At 40.4% G+C, this 21,557-nt stretch overlaps 1 protein-coding gene across 7 annotated transcripts in view; it reads left to right on the top strand.

Annotated features, from left to right (window-relative positions):
• ADAM23 (ADAM metallopeptidase domain 23) overlaps positions 1-21,557 on the top strand; it is a 215,704-nt gene that overhangs the window by 30,633 nt on the left and 163,514 nt on the right. For all 7 annotated transcript variants that reach the window (XR_012656623.1, XM_075069983.1, XM_075069981.1 and 4 more), the window contains exon 3: positions 3,100-3,176. Coding sequence is in view for 6 of the 7 variants with exons in the window: in XM_075069983.1 (XP_074926084.1) it covers positions 3,100-3,176 (77 nt within the window). In the remaining variant the exon portion in view is untranslated. The remainder of the gene's footprint in view (positions 1-3,099; positions 3,177-21,557) is intronic.

The raw sequence follows: 21,557 nt of genomic DNA, 5'->3' as shown, positions 1-21,557 counted from the left end.
ATTTTTCAGTTCTGGATGCCACATTTCAGGAATGATGTGAACAAATTGGAGAAATTCCAGAGAAGAGCAACAAAAATGATTAAAGATCTAGAAAACATGACCTATGAGGGAAGATTGAAAAAAATGGGTTTGTTTGGTCTGGAGAAGAGAAGACTGAGAGGGGACATAACATTTTAAATACATAAAAGGTTGTTACAAGGAGGAGGGAAAAAAATTGTTCTGCTTAACGTCAGAGGATAGGACAAGAAACAATGGGCTTAAACTGCAGCAAGTGAACACTAGAAGAGAACAGTAGCATATTTTAGAGCTGAATTATTTCCTTGGTTACACAAATTTCCACTGGCTTTAGTTAAAATCAATGAGAGTTAAACTGAAGTCAGAGCAGCTACTCACAGTGCATAAAGTTGAACATGTTCATAAGTCTTTGAAGCATCTAGGACCTTAGTTACTAAAGTCAGCAGAAATGAAACTGAATACATTCAGGGAGTAAATCTATGGGACAAATTTTAGTCAGTTTTCTTTGTAGAGTCACACTGTAAGATATTTCTCCAGTATAGGCAGGAAAATATTCTCCAATTCAAAGTGAGCAGTCAAATTGTCAGCATGTAAGAACTATTTCCCATACCAACTGAAAAATCCAGTTTGTCCATGTAGTATTGCGAGGACTCACTGGCTTTTTAAAAATTAAAATTACAACAGTTCTGTGAAATTCATACAACTGAATTACAGTTAAATAATCCTAAAATACTATGATGGAGAGAGAGCACGGTAAAATAAGTAAATGAACGTATACTGCTGAGGTGTGGCAGAACCCAGCAAAAGTCGGGTTATCAAGAGTTTCCACTCACAGAGTGTCCTTAACTCATACTGTTTTTTCTCAGAACACTGAAAAAACTCATAGCGCTTTTTTTCAATGAGTGAACTGAATTTCTGTGAAACCATAATATTGTTTTTATATAATAATTATGGCTAAAAATCTGTGATTTTTACAAGACCTCTGTGATTTTTTGTAAATTCCAATAATTCAGCCAGGGTGGTGGGGGCTCGGGCTTCGGATTCAGCCCCGGACAGCTGGGGCTCGGGCTTAGACTTCAATAAATCCGAGATTTATAATAATTTATTTACTTATTTTAGTGTGTGAATTTAGGGCATGTAGAGGGAGGAGAGAGAAACTTGGAGATTCTGCTGCATACAAGAGACTGCAACATTATTCCCAGAACCACTCCTGGTGCAGTGAATCTCTATCATGATGATTAACAGTATTCTGTCTTACCAGAGCAAGGAGGGAGGACTCTTCTCTTCATATAATTTTATTTTGGTGGCAGCAAAAATGGAAAAAAGAGTCTGACCCTTCTTGAGCTAGCTCCACTGCATTTGATTGGTAGCACTATGTGGCAGGATAGCTTAATGTAGTTTTTCAGCTAGAGAGTAGCCTTTGTCATCATAACAAGCAAACAGTTTCCTTTTATATCTTTTAAACTATATATAACTAGATGGGAACAACAAGAATATAGGTTTCACATACATACGTACCCATGAAGTCACATATATCCCATATGTGTATCAAGTGTGTGCATGTATACAGACTGCACAGGCAATGTGTGTAATTTTTCTTATGCATAGAAAAGGAAACATCTAAAGGGTGTGCATATAAACAAAGCGTATGCTGTCCATGACTTGTTTGTATAAGAGGAAACTAATTTCGAATCACACTTTAGCACTATAAATCACTGGAATGTCAGCGTCCCACAATATAGAGATTAATGCATTTCTTTAAAAGAGAACACTATTAATAGTGTGTAACATTCTTCAGAAATATTTCCCCTCCCATGAATGAAGCACATTGCGTAAAATCGTAATGGCTGAAACACAAAGTAATAAAACACTTTATGCTAACTTGTTGTAAATAATATAAATCAGTTGCCAGGGTGAAATACTATTTTAGTCTTCACTAATTAGGGTGACCTATTCGCTGACTCATTGCAGACACACGGGAATGATGAGATTAGAGTAACACATAAAAGTAATGTTTATTTCATCCCATGGTTGTTCATTATGGTGGCTCCATCGTTATGATTGAGCTAGAATTTTTGCTTTTAACAGGACCATAAAATCTCTCTGGTGCTGAAGCTGTGAATAGCTGTATATAGAGCGGACCTGCCTTGGCCGGGGGCAGAGGAGCCACTTCCCCAGCCCCACCCCAGAGCCCGCACACTCAGCTAGAGCCCTCATCCCCCAACATTTCAACTCTCTGCCCCAGCCCTGAGCCCTCTCCCACACTCCAAACCCCTTAGCCCTGGCCCTACCCTCACCACATGAATTTTGTTATGTGTACCAATATGAAGGTGATATGTCACACATCACCTCCATTTGGTGCACATAACAGAATTAATTTCGCATATGGACGTAAAAAATTAGAGGGAACCCTGGACAAGTATCTCTGATAATCTTTTATTAAACAAAATTTTGGATAGTCTGTCGTGACCCTGTTTTTCCAGCTAATGTATGAATATGCTGCAGATATTGTTAGTCCCACTTAGAACAATATTGAGAATTGACTTGATAATTCAGGTTAGAGAATTGAGACCATTCTGTTTTTGGCAGCTAGATCTAATTTAAAGTTAAAGCTGAAATTTAAAACTCCAGATATGGGACTAGCTATTGAATGAATGTGTTGAGAATTGTTGATCTAGTAACCTCTAGCATGGATACATCTACAGATGTAAAGCCTTGGATCTTAAAGGGAATTATTTTGAAGGAGTCCTGCATACTGTATAATGTGAGCTTTTCCATGATTTTTATGTACATGTTTGCTTCACAATGGCCTTAATTATAATTATTCATACTTTTTTAGAATAAGTGAGCGCTATGAGGTGATTACAATTAAAACACTGTATATACTTTAGTAGGTACTTGTTATGCCTTCACTATACTGATCCAAATAATGGCATACAAAAATATGCAGATATTTCTATGGGAATTCTAAATAAGTTGTTTTGTACTGTACAATTTATTATAATAAAAAGTACAAACCTTGATGACTGATTTGACTTGTTTTAAACATATAGGAAAAGTAAAGTTCTTTTTTCATCTCTACAGGCTGTGCATCTGGCCCAGGCAAGTTTCCAGATTGAGGCCTTTGGGTCCAAATTCATCCTTGACCTCACATTGAATAAGTAAGTGTACGATTGTGGGTTTCTTTGTTTCCTGCTCTTTGTGGCTGTCTCTTTGGAAACAAATAAAACGATTTTTCTGAAGAAGAGGGCAGTAGGGTAGGGCAGGTGGAATCCTGTGAGCTTTGGGAAACTACCACACCAGCCAAATGCATTGATATACTAAAACAGGGGTCGGCAATCTTTCAGAAGTAATGTGCCGAGTCTTCATTTATTCACTCTCATTTAAGGTTTCACGCGCCAGTAATACATTTTAACGTTTTTAGAAGGTCTCTTTCTGTAAGTCTATAATATATAACTAAACTATTGTTGTATGTAAAGTAAATAAGGTTTTTAAAATGTTTAAGAAGCTTCATTTAAAATTAAATTAAAATGCAGAGCCCCACTGGACCGGTGGTTAGGACCCGGGCAGTGTGAGTGCCACTGAAAATCAGCTCGCGTGCCGCCTTTGGCACCCATGCCATAGGTTGCCAACCCCTGTACTAAAACATTCATGAAAGTTGCAAAGTTTGCCTAAGCTAGGTATTATAAATATAGCTTTCTCTAAGAAAGAAAGAATATGTTTCTATTCATCAGTGCTGGAATATATTTGCATGTAAAGAGAAAAAATATAAATATAAATTTAGTTTGGTTCCTCAGGAACATAGGCGCTGACTTCCTCTGTTCCCTGGGGGTGCTTGCAGGAGCGTCATGAGGGATTTTGGCGCCCTAGGCGCAGGGACCTCCCCCAGGCATTCCTGCAGATGGTCCGCTGGTTCCGTGGCTCCGGTGGACCTCCTGGCAGCTCTGGTGGACCTACCACAGGCGTGCCTGCTGATGCTCTACCAGAGCCGCAAGACCAGCGGACCATCCGCAGGCATGCCTGCAGGAGGTCCACCGGAGCAGTCTGCTGCCCTCCCAAATCCTGACGCCTAAATGGAAGCGCTGGCCCTGGGTGCTTGACCCCTACTCCGCCCCAGAATCCGCCCCCACTCCACCCCTTCCACAAAATCCAAACCCTGCCTCTTCCTGCCACCGCCCTGCCCCAGGCCCTTCCCCCACTCCACCCCTTGTGCCCAAGCCCCCACCTTTACCCTGCCTCTTCCTGCCCTCGCTGTGCCCCAGGCCCTGCCCCCACTCCACTCCTTCTCCCAAGCTTCCACCATCACCCTGCCTCTTCTCACCTCTGCTATGCCCCTGCCCTGCCTCTTCCCGCTTCCTTCCCCCACCTCTTCCTGCTACTGGCTTCTCGCCCTCTTCCCCTCCCCCAGCACCTCCTGCATGCTGCTGAATAGCTGATCCGTGGCAGGTGGGAGGGTTGTGAGGGAGGAGGAGAAGCTAATTGGTGGGTCCACTGATGGTCGGGAGGTGGGGGAAAGGGGAGATGCTGATCCACGGGGCTGCCGGTGGATGCTGAGCAGCCACTATTTTATTTCATGGGTACTCCAGGGCTGCAGCACCCACAGAGTTGGCATCTATGCTCAGGAACCAAAACATAATATTTGCTGAGGACCCCAAAACATCTTAGATATGAATTATGAAAAGTGTCTCAGTACATATACATTATGGTTGTTATCCTTTTCATTCTTAAGTGCTTTTTATATAGTACAAGATTCAGTCCACCACTCAAAAAAAGTCATCTGTTTTGCGGAAGGTGACAATCAGGAAGAAAACTGGCAAGCCATGTGCTCCATAACAGTAGTGGAAGAAATTTCCTGTATCTTTGGTTCCCACTTTGATCTTCCTGTCCTAGATGCATGTTGTCAGGCTACATTTTCTTTAGGAATTACCATTAAGATGGCAGTTCCTGATTATTACACAGATGCCTGATTCATATCACTGTACTTTAACTCTGTTCATCTACAACACTAGCTAAAGGTTAGGTTTGGCTTAGATTGTGAAAAGGGACATTTCCTTCTGGTCTGTCTGGAATCCTGAATAGACCAGATATAAATAGCAGTAATTGATAAACGTTGCAGTTTTCAATTAAGAAATGTATATTCTGAGCCTTAACCAGGTTAATAGTGTTCCATATATCTTCATAAAGGGCCAATTTGAGACAAATGTACTTAAAGTAAGGGATGATACAGGATTTAAAATATAAGTAGTACTAACTAATATTAAATTATATGGTTTATCAGGATATTTGTAAGTTACTGAATTAAGTTGTTTAAAGATTATTCTTAATCTTAATGAAGGTGCCTTTCATCTTAGTACATAGGTGGCTGAAAAATTATGACATATATAAAAAGAACCAGATTTATTTCATGCACCGATACACTGTGTGCAGGAGAGAAATGAGGAGGGGGAAGTTGTAATTGACTCCATGATTCTCAAGCTGCTTTGTCCCTATCTGTGCAATAAGGCTGCTTGAAGGTCCCTAAGGATATGTCTACACTGCAGCTGGGAGTGTGCCTGCCAGCCTAGTTAGACAGATGCATGCTAGCTATGCTGGAGTTTGTGCGATTAACAAATAACATTGTGGATGTTGTGGCCCGGGCTAGCTGCCTGAGTACAAGCCTGCCAACCCCCAGGGTCCCAAGCTGGTGGCTAGACCATGCTGTCCCCTCTACTGCAGTGTTCTGCACTGATATTTTTAATGTGCTAGAAGGAGCAGAGTCAGTGTGTGTCTGTTTACACTGGCTGGGAGGCATGCTCCCATCTACAGTGTAGAAGTACTGTAAGGGTAAGAGTATTGCTATGGAGGAGAAAGTGAAGCAGAGCTCTCCTGTATGTTCTCTGCTCAGTCATGTTCCTTCCCTAAATATCTATACTGAGGCTGGGGGGATAGTGGGCTTTACTCCAACTGTGAATTCCCCTTTTCTGAGGGAATTCTCTGTTGGCCAGCTGTGGCTGGATATTATCTGTTTTTTGCAAGGCTCGGGTGATCAAAAGGGGATGGAATTGGAATGTAATTCTAGCCCAAATGCTGCTATTTCTCTGCATTCCCCTACAACTCAGGGCAATTCTCACAATAATGTTCATACTTTCTCAAGGTGTTTTGTATACATTAGCTAATATTTACTAATTTTTGTATCATTAATAACACAAATGTCAAATTGTTTTCATATGAACATTTGAAAAATATGTAGACTTTCCAAAGGGCCTAAATATTTTTAGTACACATTAATTGAATAGTAACTAAATAAATTATGAATGTATAATAAATGTAGTAAATGATCTGTCTAATTAAAGTTTAATGAAGTATCAATTATTGACAGTTTCTTTAAAGTGCTACCAATTTTAATGCAATTTTCATTTGTCTCACCATAGAGAACATGCAATCAAATGGTATGAATGACTACTACTGTTTCTGTCTCTTCACTGTACTTTGCTATTTCATTGGGCCCCAAATTTGTATCAGAAAAGTATTGTATTTTGGCAAAAGATCGTAGAGATATTTTGTGAACTTAGATTCGGAACAGGAATTTTAAATCTGCTTACTGCACTTTAAATATGATTTAAAAATTCCACACGGGTGCCACGTATAGTAGGACAATGACCTGTTATCAGCAATAGTTGTCTTCAGCTTGCCTTCCACATGCTGAATGCATTAGCTGCTATTTTAGTTAACAGAAGATTGTTTTAAATACTGTTACAGAAAGAGAGAGAGACAGTGTTCTACCTCATGTCCATTTAAGGGAGGATATGTGGTTCAATGTAGAGAGGCGCTAGAGTAATTGTAGAAAGATCTGGTTCTATCCTAGCTTTGCCATTGACTGATTGTATATTTGCATTAAACTGAGACGCTTATATAGTTCTTCATCCAGAAGTAGGTCCCAAGTTGTTCTTGTATCCAGAGGGGACAGCATATTAGATGCATTTTAGCTCCAATCTCCATATGTCCAGGTCTCTCTGTGCCTTAGTTTTCCTATCATAAAATGGGGATAATAATAGTCACCACCATTGTGAAGGTGGCTTTTTGTTCTTTTTAAATATCTAGGTGAAATGTACTGTATAAATGTGTATTATTTTTATTTATTTATTTAGACTTTCTGTGATAGTGTTGTAAACAGTCTTGTCTCATCTGTATTAGCAACCAAGCCTTTTAAACCCTGCTGGGTTGGGGGCCATGGCAGTAGCAGATCACTTTCCTAGCGTACAAGGGATCATATTGTTTGAGTTATATGTGAAAATGGCAATATAGGAGCCTATTTACAATTGGTGTTTTATTTCATTGGTAGGTAAGACTAGAGATGTAAAGCAGCTTTCATTAGAGATACAGTTTTTGTCTCATTCTGTTCGCTACTAGCACTGCCTCTAACATACCTCCTCGAATGTGTCAATATGTTGACATAAACTTGCCACTGTGAGACTCCCATAGTGTCAGTGTTTGCCACTGTGTGTACTGATACAGAAGGTGATATCTGAGGAAAAAGAATGGTGATATAAAAAAAACTATTAAATCTGTGATATGCCAAGTTCTGTAAGCACTGCATAAAAAATGCATACGCAGCTTGTGCTGTCCTTGAGCATTTCAGCACATTTTAAAACAAAAATAAATCAGCAGCAATTAGTATTTTTCAATATTAAAGTATTGCTCTCTTCTTGATGTCCAGTTGAGGTCTTACTTTGGTCACTTTGTCAGCAATATTGACAGTTTCTTGAGGGGTAAAGATGCAAGTGTATCAAATATTGGGTTTACAGAGCAACAAACTGTGGCTTTTTAAAATTTGCTAGGTTACTATATTCCCATATCTATTTCTTATTGCTACTCAGGTCTTCTGCATGAGCTGTTTTGTTTTCAAAGGTGAACTGGAAGGCTTTTTATCTGCCCACAGCTGAATTAAGAGTTAAGTGTTTTCCCCGCAACTAAAGCATTACATGGAATTACATTTTGTTAACATATTTTTCAACCTTTACACCTTCACCTTTAAAATGTGAAACAGTGGCTGAATAGCATATGAGGATGCCAGGAGGTGGGGCCAAGGGCTGTGAGGGGCAGGCAGGATGAAGGACCAGAAGAGAGGAAAGAAAGCCTGGAGACATCTAGAGCCTTATGGGAGCTAATTAAGTACTGCAGTGTTTCAGCCACAGGAAGAGATCCCAGTGCATTATGGAATGTAGAGAGTCTGGGCAGGGGAGTAGGAGCTTATACAGGAGGATAGTTGGAGGAAGGACAGTGAACTACAACTCACATGAGGCACCACAGTGGCTTAGGTGACTAGAGAGATTCATGTTGACCTAAAATAAAATGTTTTGATTTAGGGCTGTCAAAACAAAAAGTTTTGATAGTTTGACTTTTTGTCCTGAATTAGGACAAAAGCTAATGTCAAAATATCCGTATTCCCTGCAGGCCAGAAATTCCAGTTTTAGATTAGCTCCATGTACCATTTTGCCATATCCAGAATACAAGTAAATGCTCTGGGACTAGATCATCAGCTGGTGTAAATCAACGATATTAGTAGCAAGCTCCCTTTCTTTTGACTGGGCACTAGAAATTAGTAATATATTGGTGTCCCAACTACACTGGAGCAATATTGATTTATATCAGCTAAGGCTTTGTACTCTAATAGAAAGTAACTAGCAGCTGAGATAAAATAAACTAGGTAACCACAAAATTTAGACTAACTAGCAACTAAAACCAAATAAACTGGTAACTGGAGTATCATGGGTATATAAATAACGCTATCTGTATTGCTACATTAGCAATTATATCTAAGCATCTGACTATACACAGACACTGCTGCATGCTGCACGTTTGTTTTAAATTGACAGGGGCAGGCTAAGGAGGAGGTAATTGCTTTTTTGTTACGATTTACAGTGAATTCATTTTTGTATTGTTAAGTGAGAATAGAAAAAGCAAATTCTCAGTTGGGAGGAAAGAGTCTTTGTTAAAATAGGTGTCTATCAGCACTGGGTAATATAGTAGAATTTAATCTCAATTTAATTATAATTTAATAAATAATTTAGAACACGTGTAAAAAGAACACTGAATGTTGTTTGTATAAATCTTAACTAGGGTGAAAATTAATATAGGGAAAGTGTTGGCCAAGAAACTGCTGCTTCTCTAAAGTGCGTAGAACTCTATCACAAACCAAATGAGAATAGTGGTAAGAAGTGTTAATATTAATGCAAAGATTAGTAAACCATATGGACTAATCTCTCTTCAAGCTGACAACCTGGATATTGATGGATGAGAGTGTGGCAGACCTAAGATCCAAGAGTTGTTGCCACAATCACAGCAAGTAGTAGATACTATTTTATTATCAAGAAAGGTTTCAGAGTGGTAGCTGTGTTAGTCTTTATTAGCAAAAAGAACGAGGAGTACTTTTGGCACTTTAGAGACTAACAAATTTATTTGAGCATAAGCTTTTGTGGGCTAAAATCCACTTCATTAGATGCATGCATGTATTTTCCACTGCATGCATCCGATGAAGTGGGTTTTAGCCCACGAAAGCTTATGCTCAAATAAATTTGTTAGTCTCTAAGGTGCCATAAGTACTCCTCATTCTTTTTATTATCAAGAAAAAAATTGATTCCAGGATATGGAAAAATTCTTACAGTAAGGCAGAGAGAAATACTTTAATCCCACCAAGGAAAGGAATTCCAGAAATATTAGATTTTCTTCAGATAGGTATATTCTTGGGGATAAACCATAAAGGTTCAATTAATAGCAATAAGCCTTGTGATGGAGTCTGTTAGATCTTGTCTTTTCTCACTGGGGATATCCTTAGAACTAAGCCCGAGCACCTGAAGTATTATTAGAAGTGTACTAGAGTCTGTCAGATGACTTTATCTCATCTTCCTATCAGAAAGTTCCTGAAAGTTGTAAAGATATTCCATGTACAGAAACTCATTCTAGTTTATAAGCCTTCAGTGTACCACTGTTTGAACATGCCTACTTTCCCTTTTATTTAAATTATCTGTTTCATAGTAGCAAAATCGTCCAAAAACATATCAAAATAGGGAGCTTAATCATTGGGTCTATAGATTGAACTGTGCTTTATAAGTGATGTAAATTCCACATGAACAAGTCATAGTCTGAACATCCTTGGAATTCACACTTACAGTAAACTCAGCTTTCCATGAGTCCAAGAAGAGAGAGTCATTTTTCCATCCCACTCTAGTGCATGAGGAGACTGATGATGGATGACGGAAGGTCTGTTAAATCAATTTGAAGGAAACCAAGCACATCAGACAATTGGTAATCTTTTCCATCCAAGGTGTAGAGACAATTAAAGTTACAGACTTGACCAGAGCATAATTGCTTCTGTGAATTGCACAAGAACAGTGGCAAGCCCCTTTCTAAAGAAATTAAAAATCAGTTCACTGTGGTGGGGCAGCTCCTGTTGATGTATATGCTTTCCACAGCATCATCTAGTCTTCACATCTTTACAAGGCACATAAGTTGGACCGGACTTTGTTTTCATATGCAGCATTTAAGAGGAGGGTCCTAAATGTTTGTGGAAGGTTGATAAGAAAATAAAGAAAAAGAGATAGTGTTCCTTATTATTATAGGATTGGTGAAAGATTTAGGCTAAAATTGTGCTAAAATGGTAACTTTTCCCCCCACAAAATTTCACCTGAAAACGGTGGTGACTTTATTTTGCTTAACCTATGCCCCTCAAAATTTGCTTTTTTTGTGAAATTAGACAAAATGACTAGTTTAAAACGTAAAACATGAAAATTTCACTTTTTCTTAAAATGGATCCATAATTTCCCCCTTGGAAATGGCTGTTTCTTGGAATAGGTCCATTTTTGAATGATACATTTGCAAAATGGGTTCAATATTATGCTCATAATGAAATATAAAAACTTTTCAAGAAGTCTTCCTTTTCTTGGAGAATATTTTGTCCATGTGTATTTTACTTGTGAAGGGAACATTTGCTGGTGCTTCAAGGAGTGTCCTTGTGGGTGCTCCACTTCAGGTGTCTTGGCACCCTGCGCTTGTAATTGAAGATTTATAGTAGCAATGCCCTGATTGGCCGTGCACGTGTGGCAGCTGTTTCGCGCCGCTCCGGGCGGCTACTTAGCATGCACAGCCAACAGTACCTCGGTTCCTTCTCTATCACCTTTGGCTTGAGTCAGAGCAACAGCAGTGCCCCTGTCTGTTTTGTAAATTGCTTATATTCACACTTCTATTGATCCCTTTTGTTTCCATCCTTATTTACCCACTAACCCCCCCTTCCCAAAAAAACCCACTTAATTTTGTTAGCTTCCCCCCGCTACTGGTGGGTATCTACAACGGTGACTGAACTACGTCCGTTTTATATAAACCTGAACTGCCACAGGCATGCCTGGTTCCCCCAGCTTTAAATGTTGCCTCACCTGCAGGCTATCAGTTCCTGTATTGGATGGTCACACTCAGTGCATCCACTGTCTCAGGGAAACCCATGTACCACAGAAGTGTCCACACTGCAAGAAATTATCTGCCAGGACACTGAAAGCCAGGGACCTCCAACTAAAATGATGGAGAAGTCCCTCAGCCCGCCTCTGACCCAGAGTCCGGGACTCCTCCTGGCTAACAGTTTCCAGCAACAGCCTCAGACAAGGGGTCCACCCAAACCGTGTCTAAGGACCCTACACCTAAGAAGGTGACCACACATTGGTCACAGTTATCACCTCAGAGATCCCCATAAAAAGAAGCGGTCTCCTGGGAAAAAAATGTGCCCCAGTACCGGTGGCACCGAGAACCTCGGCCCGAGAGGCACTGGGAACATCTGGTACGGAGACATACTGAGGAGCCAAGACACCGACATGGCCAGGCTCTCACTCAGGTACACGAACTAAAACGAAGCTCCCTAGCTTGGCACCAACAGTGCCGAAGAATGCCTCAGCACCGGCTAGTGTAATGATGCCATCTGCTGCATTTTCACAGCCTAACAAGACCTCGGCACCGTCGGAGCATGCTACGCTGTCATCCATGGCACTGAGCTTCCCAGTACCACAACCCTTCACCAGACAGGAGGACCTGACAATCTCCTCCACGCCGAGAACCCCTCTGTTCAGCACCGACGGCACCCCGGTCAGGCAAGGACCGAGCCGAATAGGCACTCCTATGGGATCTGCACTCCCACTATCCAGTGATGAGGATGGAGAGGATGACTTGAGCCTTTACACCCCTCGTCATCCCTCTCCGAAACCTGAACCCTTTCACCAACAACTACCTATGCAAGGGAAAAGCTGGGAAGCACAACCATGGATGCCATTGCCCATTGTTATGCCACCCAGTTGGCCATACTGGGACCCATGGGCGATCTATAGAGCCCAGAATCTTAAACCCCCCAACCTACCAGCATCATGGGCTACCCTGTCCCCTTCACCCACAAACCCACCACCACCGGAGGCTCAGGAGAAAGAAGGAGAGGAGCAGGAAGAGGCTCCTGAAAGTGATACACTGCCACCCACCCACATTTTGTCCTCGTCCCTGGATGAAATAATTATGCCACAGCCTCCCACCACAGGAGATGACTTCAAGTCCTTCCAGGACTTATTCAAAAGAATTGCAGAATCCCTGGACATCTCTTTAGCAGAGCTGCCAGAGACCCAGAACAAACCTACTGACATCTTTCAGGCATCCCCATCAGCAAAAATAGCTCTGCCCATCAACGTTGCTATAATGGATCCTGCAAAGATAATATGGCAGACACCTTTTACTATCTCACCCGCCTGTAAACACTCGAACAGAAAATATTATGTATCAGCGAAAGGGCTGAGTTTTTATTTATTCACCTGGCTCCAAATTCACTGGTCACAGAGGCAGTAAAGCAAAGGGGAAAACAGCACCATTCAGAAACCACCCCTTACGACAACGACTGAAAAAGGCTTGACCTCTTTGGATGCAAAGCCTATTCCTTGGCCTCACTGCAATTTTGCATAGCAAACTACTCCACTCTGTTGGTGAAATACATTTACAGCTTGTTTAATAAAATGACATCCTTTATTGAACAACTGCCAGAGGAAGCGAAGGAACAATGCAAAGCCAACATTGCAGAGGGCTGCTTAATGGGCAAAACAGCCCTGCAGGCCTCCCTCGATTCCACTGACAGGGCAGCTCATTCTATCACCACATCCATAATCATGCGTTGAGCATCATGGCTCCACCTCTCTGGATTCCCTAGGGAAGTACAAGCCACAGCTGAGGACCTGTCCTTTGAGAGCCAAAAACTATTTAAGGGCACTGAAGCATCTCTTCATACCTTAAAGGACTTGCGAACAACCTTGAAGACAGGGCAGTGCTCGATCATACCCTCTCTGCATAGAGGCACTACATCTATGGCAAGGCTGCATATCCAACCAGATAGACATTTCTGCAGCTTACCTGCCAGGACTTCAGAATACCATGGCAGACAAGCTAAGTACAAGATGGACTACCCAACCCTCGTGACCATATTCAACTGGTGGGGGTTCCCTACTATAGATTTATTCTCAATGGCTCACAATATGAAATGCCTCAGTGTTGCTCCCGAGCGGGGCTCGGTGACCTCTCCCTGGGCAATGCCCTCCTTACAAAATGGGAGGCACCACTGATGTTCGCGTTCCCCCCCTCCCCCGAACACCTCTATTGAGCCGGGTGCTACACAAAATCAGACAGGACAAGGCCAGAGTCATACTTATTGCATCTACATGGCCCAGGCAAACGTGGTTCCCATACCTGAGACAGGTGAAACCTCCTCAAACCCTTTTGCTACTTCCTTACCTCCTGACACAGGATGCCAGCCATGTCAGTCACCCCAACCTACAGGGAGGACATGTTCATTGAGATAATGAACATCTCAGGGACAGCTGATACAGAGCTCAAAGCCTGGAGGATTTCACTGTCTGAGAAGTTAGACATGGATATGGAGAGCAGGAAAGCATCCGAGGAGCATGAGCATGTGACGTAGGATGAGATGCTTCGCATTATGAGGGACCAATCAGACATGTTGAGGCATCTGGTTGAGAAGCAGAGGCTAGAGTCCCTCTGTAGCCCCTGCTGAACAGCCAGCATGCATTGCCTGGCTCACAACCTGTCTCCCCCAAACGTTCAATGAGGGCGTGAGGGAAAAGTCCATTATCCCTTGCACTCAACTCAGGGGAACGGTAGAAGGAGCCGAAGGCACCCATTCACAGACTTTTGATGGAAATGTGGCCTTTGGCTTGTCATTAAAGAGTGATACTGTAACTGAGTAGAAAATGACTTTAGTAATGTTTTTAGCTAATATCTTCTCCTTTTATACCAAGAGTAATTGACACAAGTGGGATAAAAAAAATCCCATTTGTGATGAAGAATCATCATAATTCACCTGTGTGACAAAGTGGGACTGTTCTGAATACTGTTTGGGTGCCTCAGTTTCCCCTAGGCATTTCTTAAGTTTCCAGCATGCATAAATGGCTGACACTCTGTCTCCTGGCAACAAATGGCTAGGGCCCTTCCTCCCTGCAAGGAGATGGCTAAAGGTGAACAAAGAGATCAGGTGACCTCCTGGCCCGGGAAAGAGACAAAGGCCAGAAAGGAGGGGGTTTCAGTTTGGAGCTGGCTGGGGATGAGAAGTGAGGACAGATGGGGTTGTCTGGCTCTCTGGGCTCCAAAATGGACCCAGCTGAGGGGTCCCGTTCTCTGTACCTACAAGCTCTGTTTTAGACTGTGTTCCTGTCATCTAATAAACCTCTGTTTTACTGGCTGGTTAAGAGTCACATCTGACTGCGAAGTGGGAGTGTGTGCAGGACCCTCTGGCTTCCCCAGGACCCTGCCTGGGCGGACTCACTGTGGGAAGCGCACGGAGGGGCAAAGGATGCTGAATGCTTCAAGGTCAGACCCAGGAAGGTGAAGCCGTGTGAGCTTCTTGCCCAGAAGACAGTCTGCTCCAAGGGAGAGGAGGCTCCCCAAAGTCCTGACTGGCTTTGTGGGGAGCAGTTCCAGAGCATCACCTGGGGACTCCGTGACAACCTGTACCTGCCTCAGCTAGGTAAATTCCATATCCCACAATAATCTGTTAGGTAGCATTTCTCTCTCTCTCTCTTTAGTTCTCGTTAAAGCATTCAAGTTACATGTTCTCAGATTAGTATCATTTTCTTAAATTATATAAATAAAAAGGAGTTTGACTTTTCTTCTTACTTGAATAAAGTAGTAAATGCTATTCTGTATTTGTGTGCAATCTGTGATATGTAGTGTATGCTTATCTAGTTTTCTTATGTATGTTGTCAGGAACAGATTACAGCAGAGTTTTCTCTTAGTATTTTTTTCATCCAGATTGAAGGACTTCTCTGTTGTTACTCTGAAGTTCAAGAAAGGTGCTCTTCATTAATTTGTATTGTATTGTGCTGGCAGAACCATATGAGCAGACTTAATTTTCTATTTTAAGCTAGTGGGAGGGATGTAAGAAGCTAAACCAGAAGTTATCAAAAACATTTAAGTAAAAATGTCTGTCCTCTTTGAACATTTTATTGATGAGGTGAGAATGTTGTCAGTGTTGTGCTGCACCACTAGCCTTTGCCTGACATAGACAGGCATTGGCTGACAGTCTGGTACCAGCATCTAAAAATGAAATGTCCCGTGTGCTATGAGCTCAGATCAAACTGGAACCAGTGCCAAAAAGATCTTTCCAAGCTGGAATTGGTCTGGGAAAACACATGTACAACAACACAGAATCTTTTATGTATTCTAACTGCCTAAAAGTGTTTTAAAAACCACAACACTTGCACTCTCTTTAAAAGAACTGTTTAGGTTAGAATGTGGTTTTAAACAAACCTTGGTCATGAGGAGGTTCCTAGCCCCTCACCTATCTGTGGTAAACAAAGTCACTGATATGATGAGGACCAGATGGTCCTCTTAGGTCTGAACATTTGCTGCTGTGAGGAGGTTATTGTCTTGGTCCTAATGGACATTACTTCCCAGATGGTTCCAAAGCTGTGCTGGGGGTGTTTTCTACCAGCATGAATATGCAAAGGTAGCACTCTAGAAAAATTTCAGTTAGTGATTAAATAGTTTTTTTTTCTGTAGCATTTGCAATATTCCTTCAAAATGTTCTTAAAATTTGTGACATCAAAACAACATATTCCGGTAGAACAGTTTTTGACTTGCTTTCACCTGTTTGTTCAACATATTTGCTAAGCAGTGTTATGAGAAGTATAAAATAGATTGATGACAGTTATTTGGGGCATTGGTCGTATCATCACAGACAACTGACAGAAATTGCTTTAGAAAATGTCTTTCTTACCCTGGCAACACATTATTAGAATACCTTAAGAAGAGATTCTCTTCACAAACTTAGAGGTGTTGGTATGATCTCAGTAGATTTTGAGTTTGTTTTCAGATAAGAATGTACAACTGGGTTATCCAGAGCATTGAGGTACACATGAGCAGATGCCAATACTTCTGTCATATTGGAAACATTTTCTACCACTTTTTTGATGCATTGTTTATTTGCCAAATTCTTGACCAGAGGGTACCTGGGTTATCACCTCAGAAAAGACTACTGTTTTCTTTGGGAGACTTGAGCCCTCTTTTTTTTCCCCCTAAGCGCCTGTTTCCCCCCCCCCCCGCTTCTTCCCTTCCCTCATCTGTCCCCCTCCCACCTTCCACTGCTCTTAGTAGTCCTTTCTGTAAGCTTAGACGGAGAGAGTCTAAGAGCTGTCTCCCAGAGCCCTACCAGCTGCCCGGACTATCACCCTGCCTTGCTGAGATTGATTGCTTGATCATCACATTCATATATCTTTTCTCGGCATAGTAAATGGAAAAAATGGTGCAAAGTGTGCCTTTCACATATTTCACTGAGATTTTATTTTTTGTAGCAAATTCTGAAACTGGTGATGAATGTGAAAACAATATACTGTTAGCTCTGTGGTCTGAATCAGTGTGTAATGAATCAGCTTAGGTGGCATGTTCTTTGAGTAATGCTGTGGAAAATTTAAAGGGTTACTGTTGACCTTGCACACGCTTAAAACATTAACGATTCAGTTTTCCCTCTAATTTTAATGAGTTCCTTTGTTGAGCACATGAGTAAGTTATTTCAGATGCTGTGTCTGTATATGCGACTGCTAAGCAGCAAGAACTTTTTCATATTTTGAAAGACTAGAAGACCTTTCTGCAAGGTGAGCTTTCTCAGATTTCACTTTGGCAGAGCTTCTTTGCCTTAGTCAGTTTTATGGGGAGTTTGAACTGAACAAAATGTACTGTAAAGAGGATAGCTAGTAAACAAGTGCCCTCATATTATATGATACAAAGTAAAGAAGTCTGAGTTAGATACATTATTATTAATATTACTGCTAATATTTGAAATAAAATTATAGAAATGTGGTGTGGCTTGAAGTGTGACTGAAATTCAGATCCACTCAGAAATACGGTGCACTGTAGTTGATGATCTTTTTTTAAATTGATTTGCACGTTTTTGCCCATAATTCATTTTAGTGGCTGGCATTATACTTGGTCTCCGCTAGAAGGTTGAGTTTCAGAGGTTTGAGTTTGGTGAAGATGGAGAAAATACCCTAATGTTTTAGAAACTATAACCATGCTTCTTGGAACAAGGCTACAGCAAAAACAGCGTGAAATTTGGATGGACACAATTCTCATTGGTCTGAAGAAAATAAATTTCTATCTAACAAAGTTATAATCATTAGAAAATTGGATACTGAACATCTGCAGTACAAACCTTCTATATGTGCATAAATTCACAGCACATTTTTACAGATACAGGCCTTGATCCTGCAAAGACTTTGTGCCTTGTGACTTGTCCCAATGACATCATTGTGCCCAAGTCTTTGCAGGATTGGAGCTATAGTCAGATGTACATCTGTCGGTACAAAGACTTATAAGATTTGCTGGTTTTGCACAGGTGTGAAAGGGAGTGGATGTTTTTCTAAAAAATGTGCTCTAGTTCAACCACAGCTATTGGGCATGAAGCAGGAGTTAATTCAGAATGTCCTGTGTTATACAGGAGATCAGACAAGTGATCACAGTGGTTTCTTCTGGCCTTAAAAATCTATGAAACTATGAAATACATTCCTGTGCTGAGGGCTTGCACGAGACCTATGCCATATACCATTAAGTTCTGCTTAAGTTTGCGTAGTCTTTTTGTGCTAGACCTCCTCACAGGGTGAATTTAACTCAAGGTGAATAGTAGTAGAGAAAAGAGCTTTCAAATTCTGCTGACAAAGCCAGCAAACAGTAATCCAATTACCTCCAGATTTTATAATTTATTCCTTTTTCTACCTCCCCCCCCGAAAAAACATGGGAAATCTGAATGGAAAAATAAATAGAAACCTACTAGTAATTCTGCAAGATTAAGCATTCAAAAGTCAGGAAGTGTCAAAATTGGTCTTTTTTCATATATGCACGTAATGTATTACCCCTTTGTTGTTAATGTATCCTGTAAAATATATAGGACATGCAAACTGGCTATATTAATACTGTTGTAGCAAGATTAATTTTGTAACTTTTTACTTTCGAGTTTTTAATATAACTAATGCTGGGGCTTGGGTTTTTTTACACATTTAATAAGTACATGTTCAGAGTGTGGTGTGTGCACTTGCGTATGTATGTATGGCACTTCAGGGAGTCTCAGCTTTAGATAATGGAATTCCATATCTCATGTAGTTCATGAGTCCAGTTCTACAAGCCCTCTGCAAAACTTTCATTTACTTCAGTGGAAGTTCCACATGCAAAGGGCTAAATTTACTGAATCGAGCCAATAATTAACCAAAAAAAAAGAAGAAAGGAAAACAACAGTCTTATTTAAGAGATTGTATGAATTTGTAATAGAATTTGAGTATTAATCTATCTTCCCTTAATGATTCATTTCCATAATTGCTTTGGTATCTTTGTTTCAGTTTTAACAGTAATGTTTGATGTTGTTATAGATACTTTATAACTCTAATGCTAAGTATGGGAGCAAACTTAATTTATGCCCTGAGTATGCAAATATTTATGCATATATTTAACTTTTATGCTCTGTGAATAGCCCTCAAAGACTTTAATAAGAACCAATTTTCTTTGAAAATGGTGCAGCCAATGACTACTTTTTAGGGAGATTTATCCATATGAAGAATTTGAGAAAGAATCCAAAGATGAGCAAGATTCTAATAAAAAAAAAATTCCAATGGGAGTTATTTTATATGACTTCTAATGTAAACATTGTATGACCAATTTTTGTTCAGCTGTTCATAAAAACTGACAGTTTTCAGGCCAAATGAATTTTCCTAATCAAAATTAGAAGAGTTAAAAATAGGGCTTATAATAGAAATTGTAACTAAACTTTGGAGCCATGACCATGGTGCCAACTGTAGGTATGTCTGAGTGTATATATAAAATACCATATTTACAGATAACCTGTTGGTAAACTGAGGATTGTTATGATATAATTTTGTAGGCTGTTGAAAATCTATTACCTGGGCTGCCTGTACCTGCCTTTCAAGGCCTAATTTACTTGGGCTGGGAGGACTTATTTTTCAGGCTGGAGAAAATTGTGTGTGTTAGAGAACTAGTGCCCCACCCACACAAATCTTACCTTCCTCACAATTTATAGGAGTGGCTCTGAATTCATCTTGCTAAATCTGGCACATTTTGGATTTAGAGTCAGAGCATCAGAAAGAGGCTGGACACCTCGGAAATACTACAAAAATAATACCAGAGTCAGCCTCATAAGTAGGCTTGGTGTTGCTAGGGCATCTGAGGAAAATGTGAATATGTTTCCAGTACAGCAAGGGTCCTAAGACATTCTCGTAAGTAAAATTGTTCTAAATATTCCATCTGGGGTTACTAATGGAGGGAATTTGATGGTATTGATTTCCTCCAGAGTTGTTAAGATGGCTTCTTATCATATTGGCAAGGAAAGTGGGCATTATTTTTCGGGAATGGGACATCAGCTGAGGGCTACTACCAAAGTAAATTATGGGAACGGTCTCAGAATCTGGCGTGGTCATTGACAACAGGGTCAAGTCCATTTTTTTTTCTCTCACAGACATAAATGCTCTATTAACCTTAATAAAATAAAGATAATAGAAAAAGAAAATTAAAAGAGTAGACACAGCATCCATTTCTATTGTTCATTTGACTCTTCTTCCACTAGTGAAGAGATGTAACTGTTTAAATCTGGAAGAATGAGTCTAATCTGCAAAACCAGGGAAGACTATAGGGAGTGTAACTTAGTGGTTAGAGCAGTGGACTGGGAATCAGCATTCTATTCCTGACTTTGCCACTGGACTTCTGAGTGGTCTTGGGCAAATCACTTCACCTGTCTGTGTCTCAGTTTCCGCACCTATAAAATGGGGAAAGTTATACTTACCTGTTTTGTAAAGTGCTCTCAAATCTACTGCTGATAACTGCTCTAGAAGAGCTTAGTATTATTCAACATGTCTAATAAATAGGGCTGTCAAGCAATTAAAAAAATTAATCGCAATTAATCGTGTGATTTTAAAAAAAAGAATACCATTCATTTAAATATTTTTGGGTGTTTTCTACATTTTCAAATAGATTGATTTCAATTACAACACAGAATACAAAGTGAACAGTGCTAAGTTTATATTTATTTTTATTACCAATATTTTCACTGTAAAAAACAAAATAGATAGTATTTTTCAATTCCCCCATTGCAAGGATTGTAGTGAAAGCTCTTTATCATGAAAGTTGAATTTACAAATGTAGAATTATGTTAAAAACACCTGCATTCAAAAATAAAACAATGTAAAGCGTTAGCACCTACAAGTTCACGGAGTCTTACTTGTTCAACCAATCGCTCAGACAGACAAGTTTGTTTACATTTGCAGGAGATAATGCTGCCTGCTTCTTGTTTACGGTGTCATCTGAAAGTGAGAACAGGCGTTCACATGGCACTATTGTAGCCAGCGTCACAAGATATTTATGTGGCAGATGCTCTAAAGATTCATATGTCCCTTTATGCTTCAGTGACCATTCCAGAGGACATGCGTCCATGCTGATGACAAGTTCTGCTCAACAATGATCCAAAGCAGTGCGGACCAACACATGTTCATTTTCATCATCTGAGTCAGATGACACCGGCAGAAGGTTGCTTTTCTTTTTTGGTGGTTTGAGTTCTGCAGTTACCCCATCGGAATATTGCTCTTTTAAGACATCTGAAAACATGCTTCGCATCTTGTCCCTCTCAGATTTTGGAAGGCACTTCAGATTCATAAACCTTGGGTTGAGTGCCGTAGTTATCTTTAGAAATCTCATAGTGGTACTTTCTTTGCATTTTGTCAGTGTTCTTAAAACAAACATGTGCTGGGTCATTATCCAAGACTGGTATAACATGAAATATATGGCAGAATGCAGGTAAAACAGAGCAGGAGGCATACAATTCTTCCCCAAAGAGTTCAGTCACAAATTTAATTAATGCCTTATTTTTTAATGAGCGTCATCAGTAGGGAAGCAGGTCCTCTGGAATGGTGGCCGAAGCATGAAGGGGCATATGAATGTTTAGCATATCTGGCACATAAATACCTTTCAACAGTGGCTACAAAAGTGCC

Source organism: Chelonoidis abingdonii, chromosome 10 (assembly GCF_003597395.2).
Source record: "Chelonoidis abingdonii isolate Lonesome George chromosome 10, CheloAbing_2.0, whole genome shotgun sequence".
Lineage (NCBI taxonomy): Eukaryota > Metazoa > Chordata > Testudines > Testudinidae > Chelonoidis > Chelonoidis abingdonii.
The sequence above is the reverse complement of the archived record's forward strand: the minus strand, read 5'-3'. Positions and strand labels throughout refer to the sequence as shown.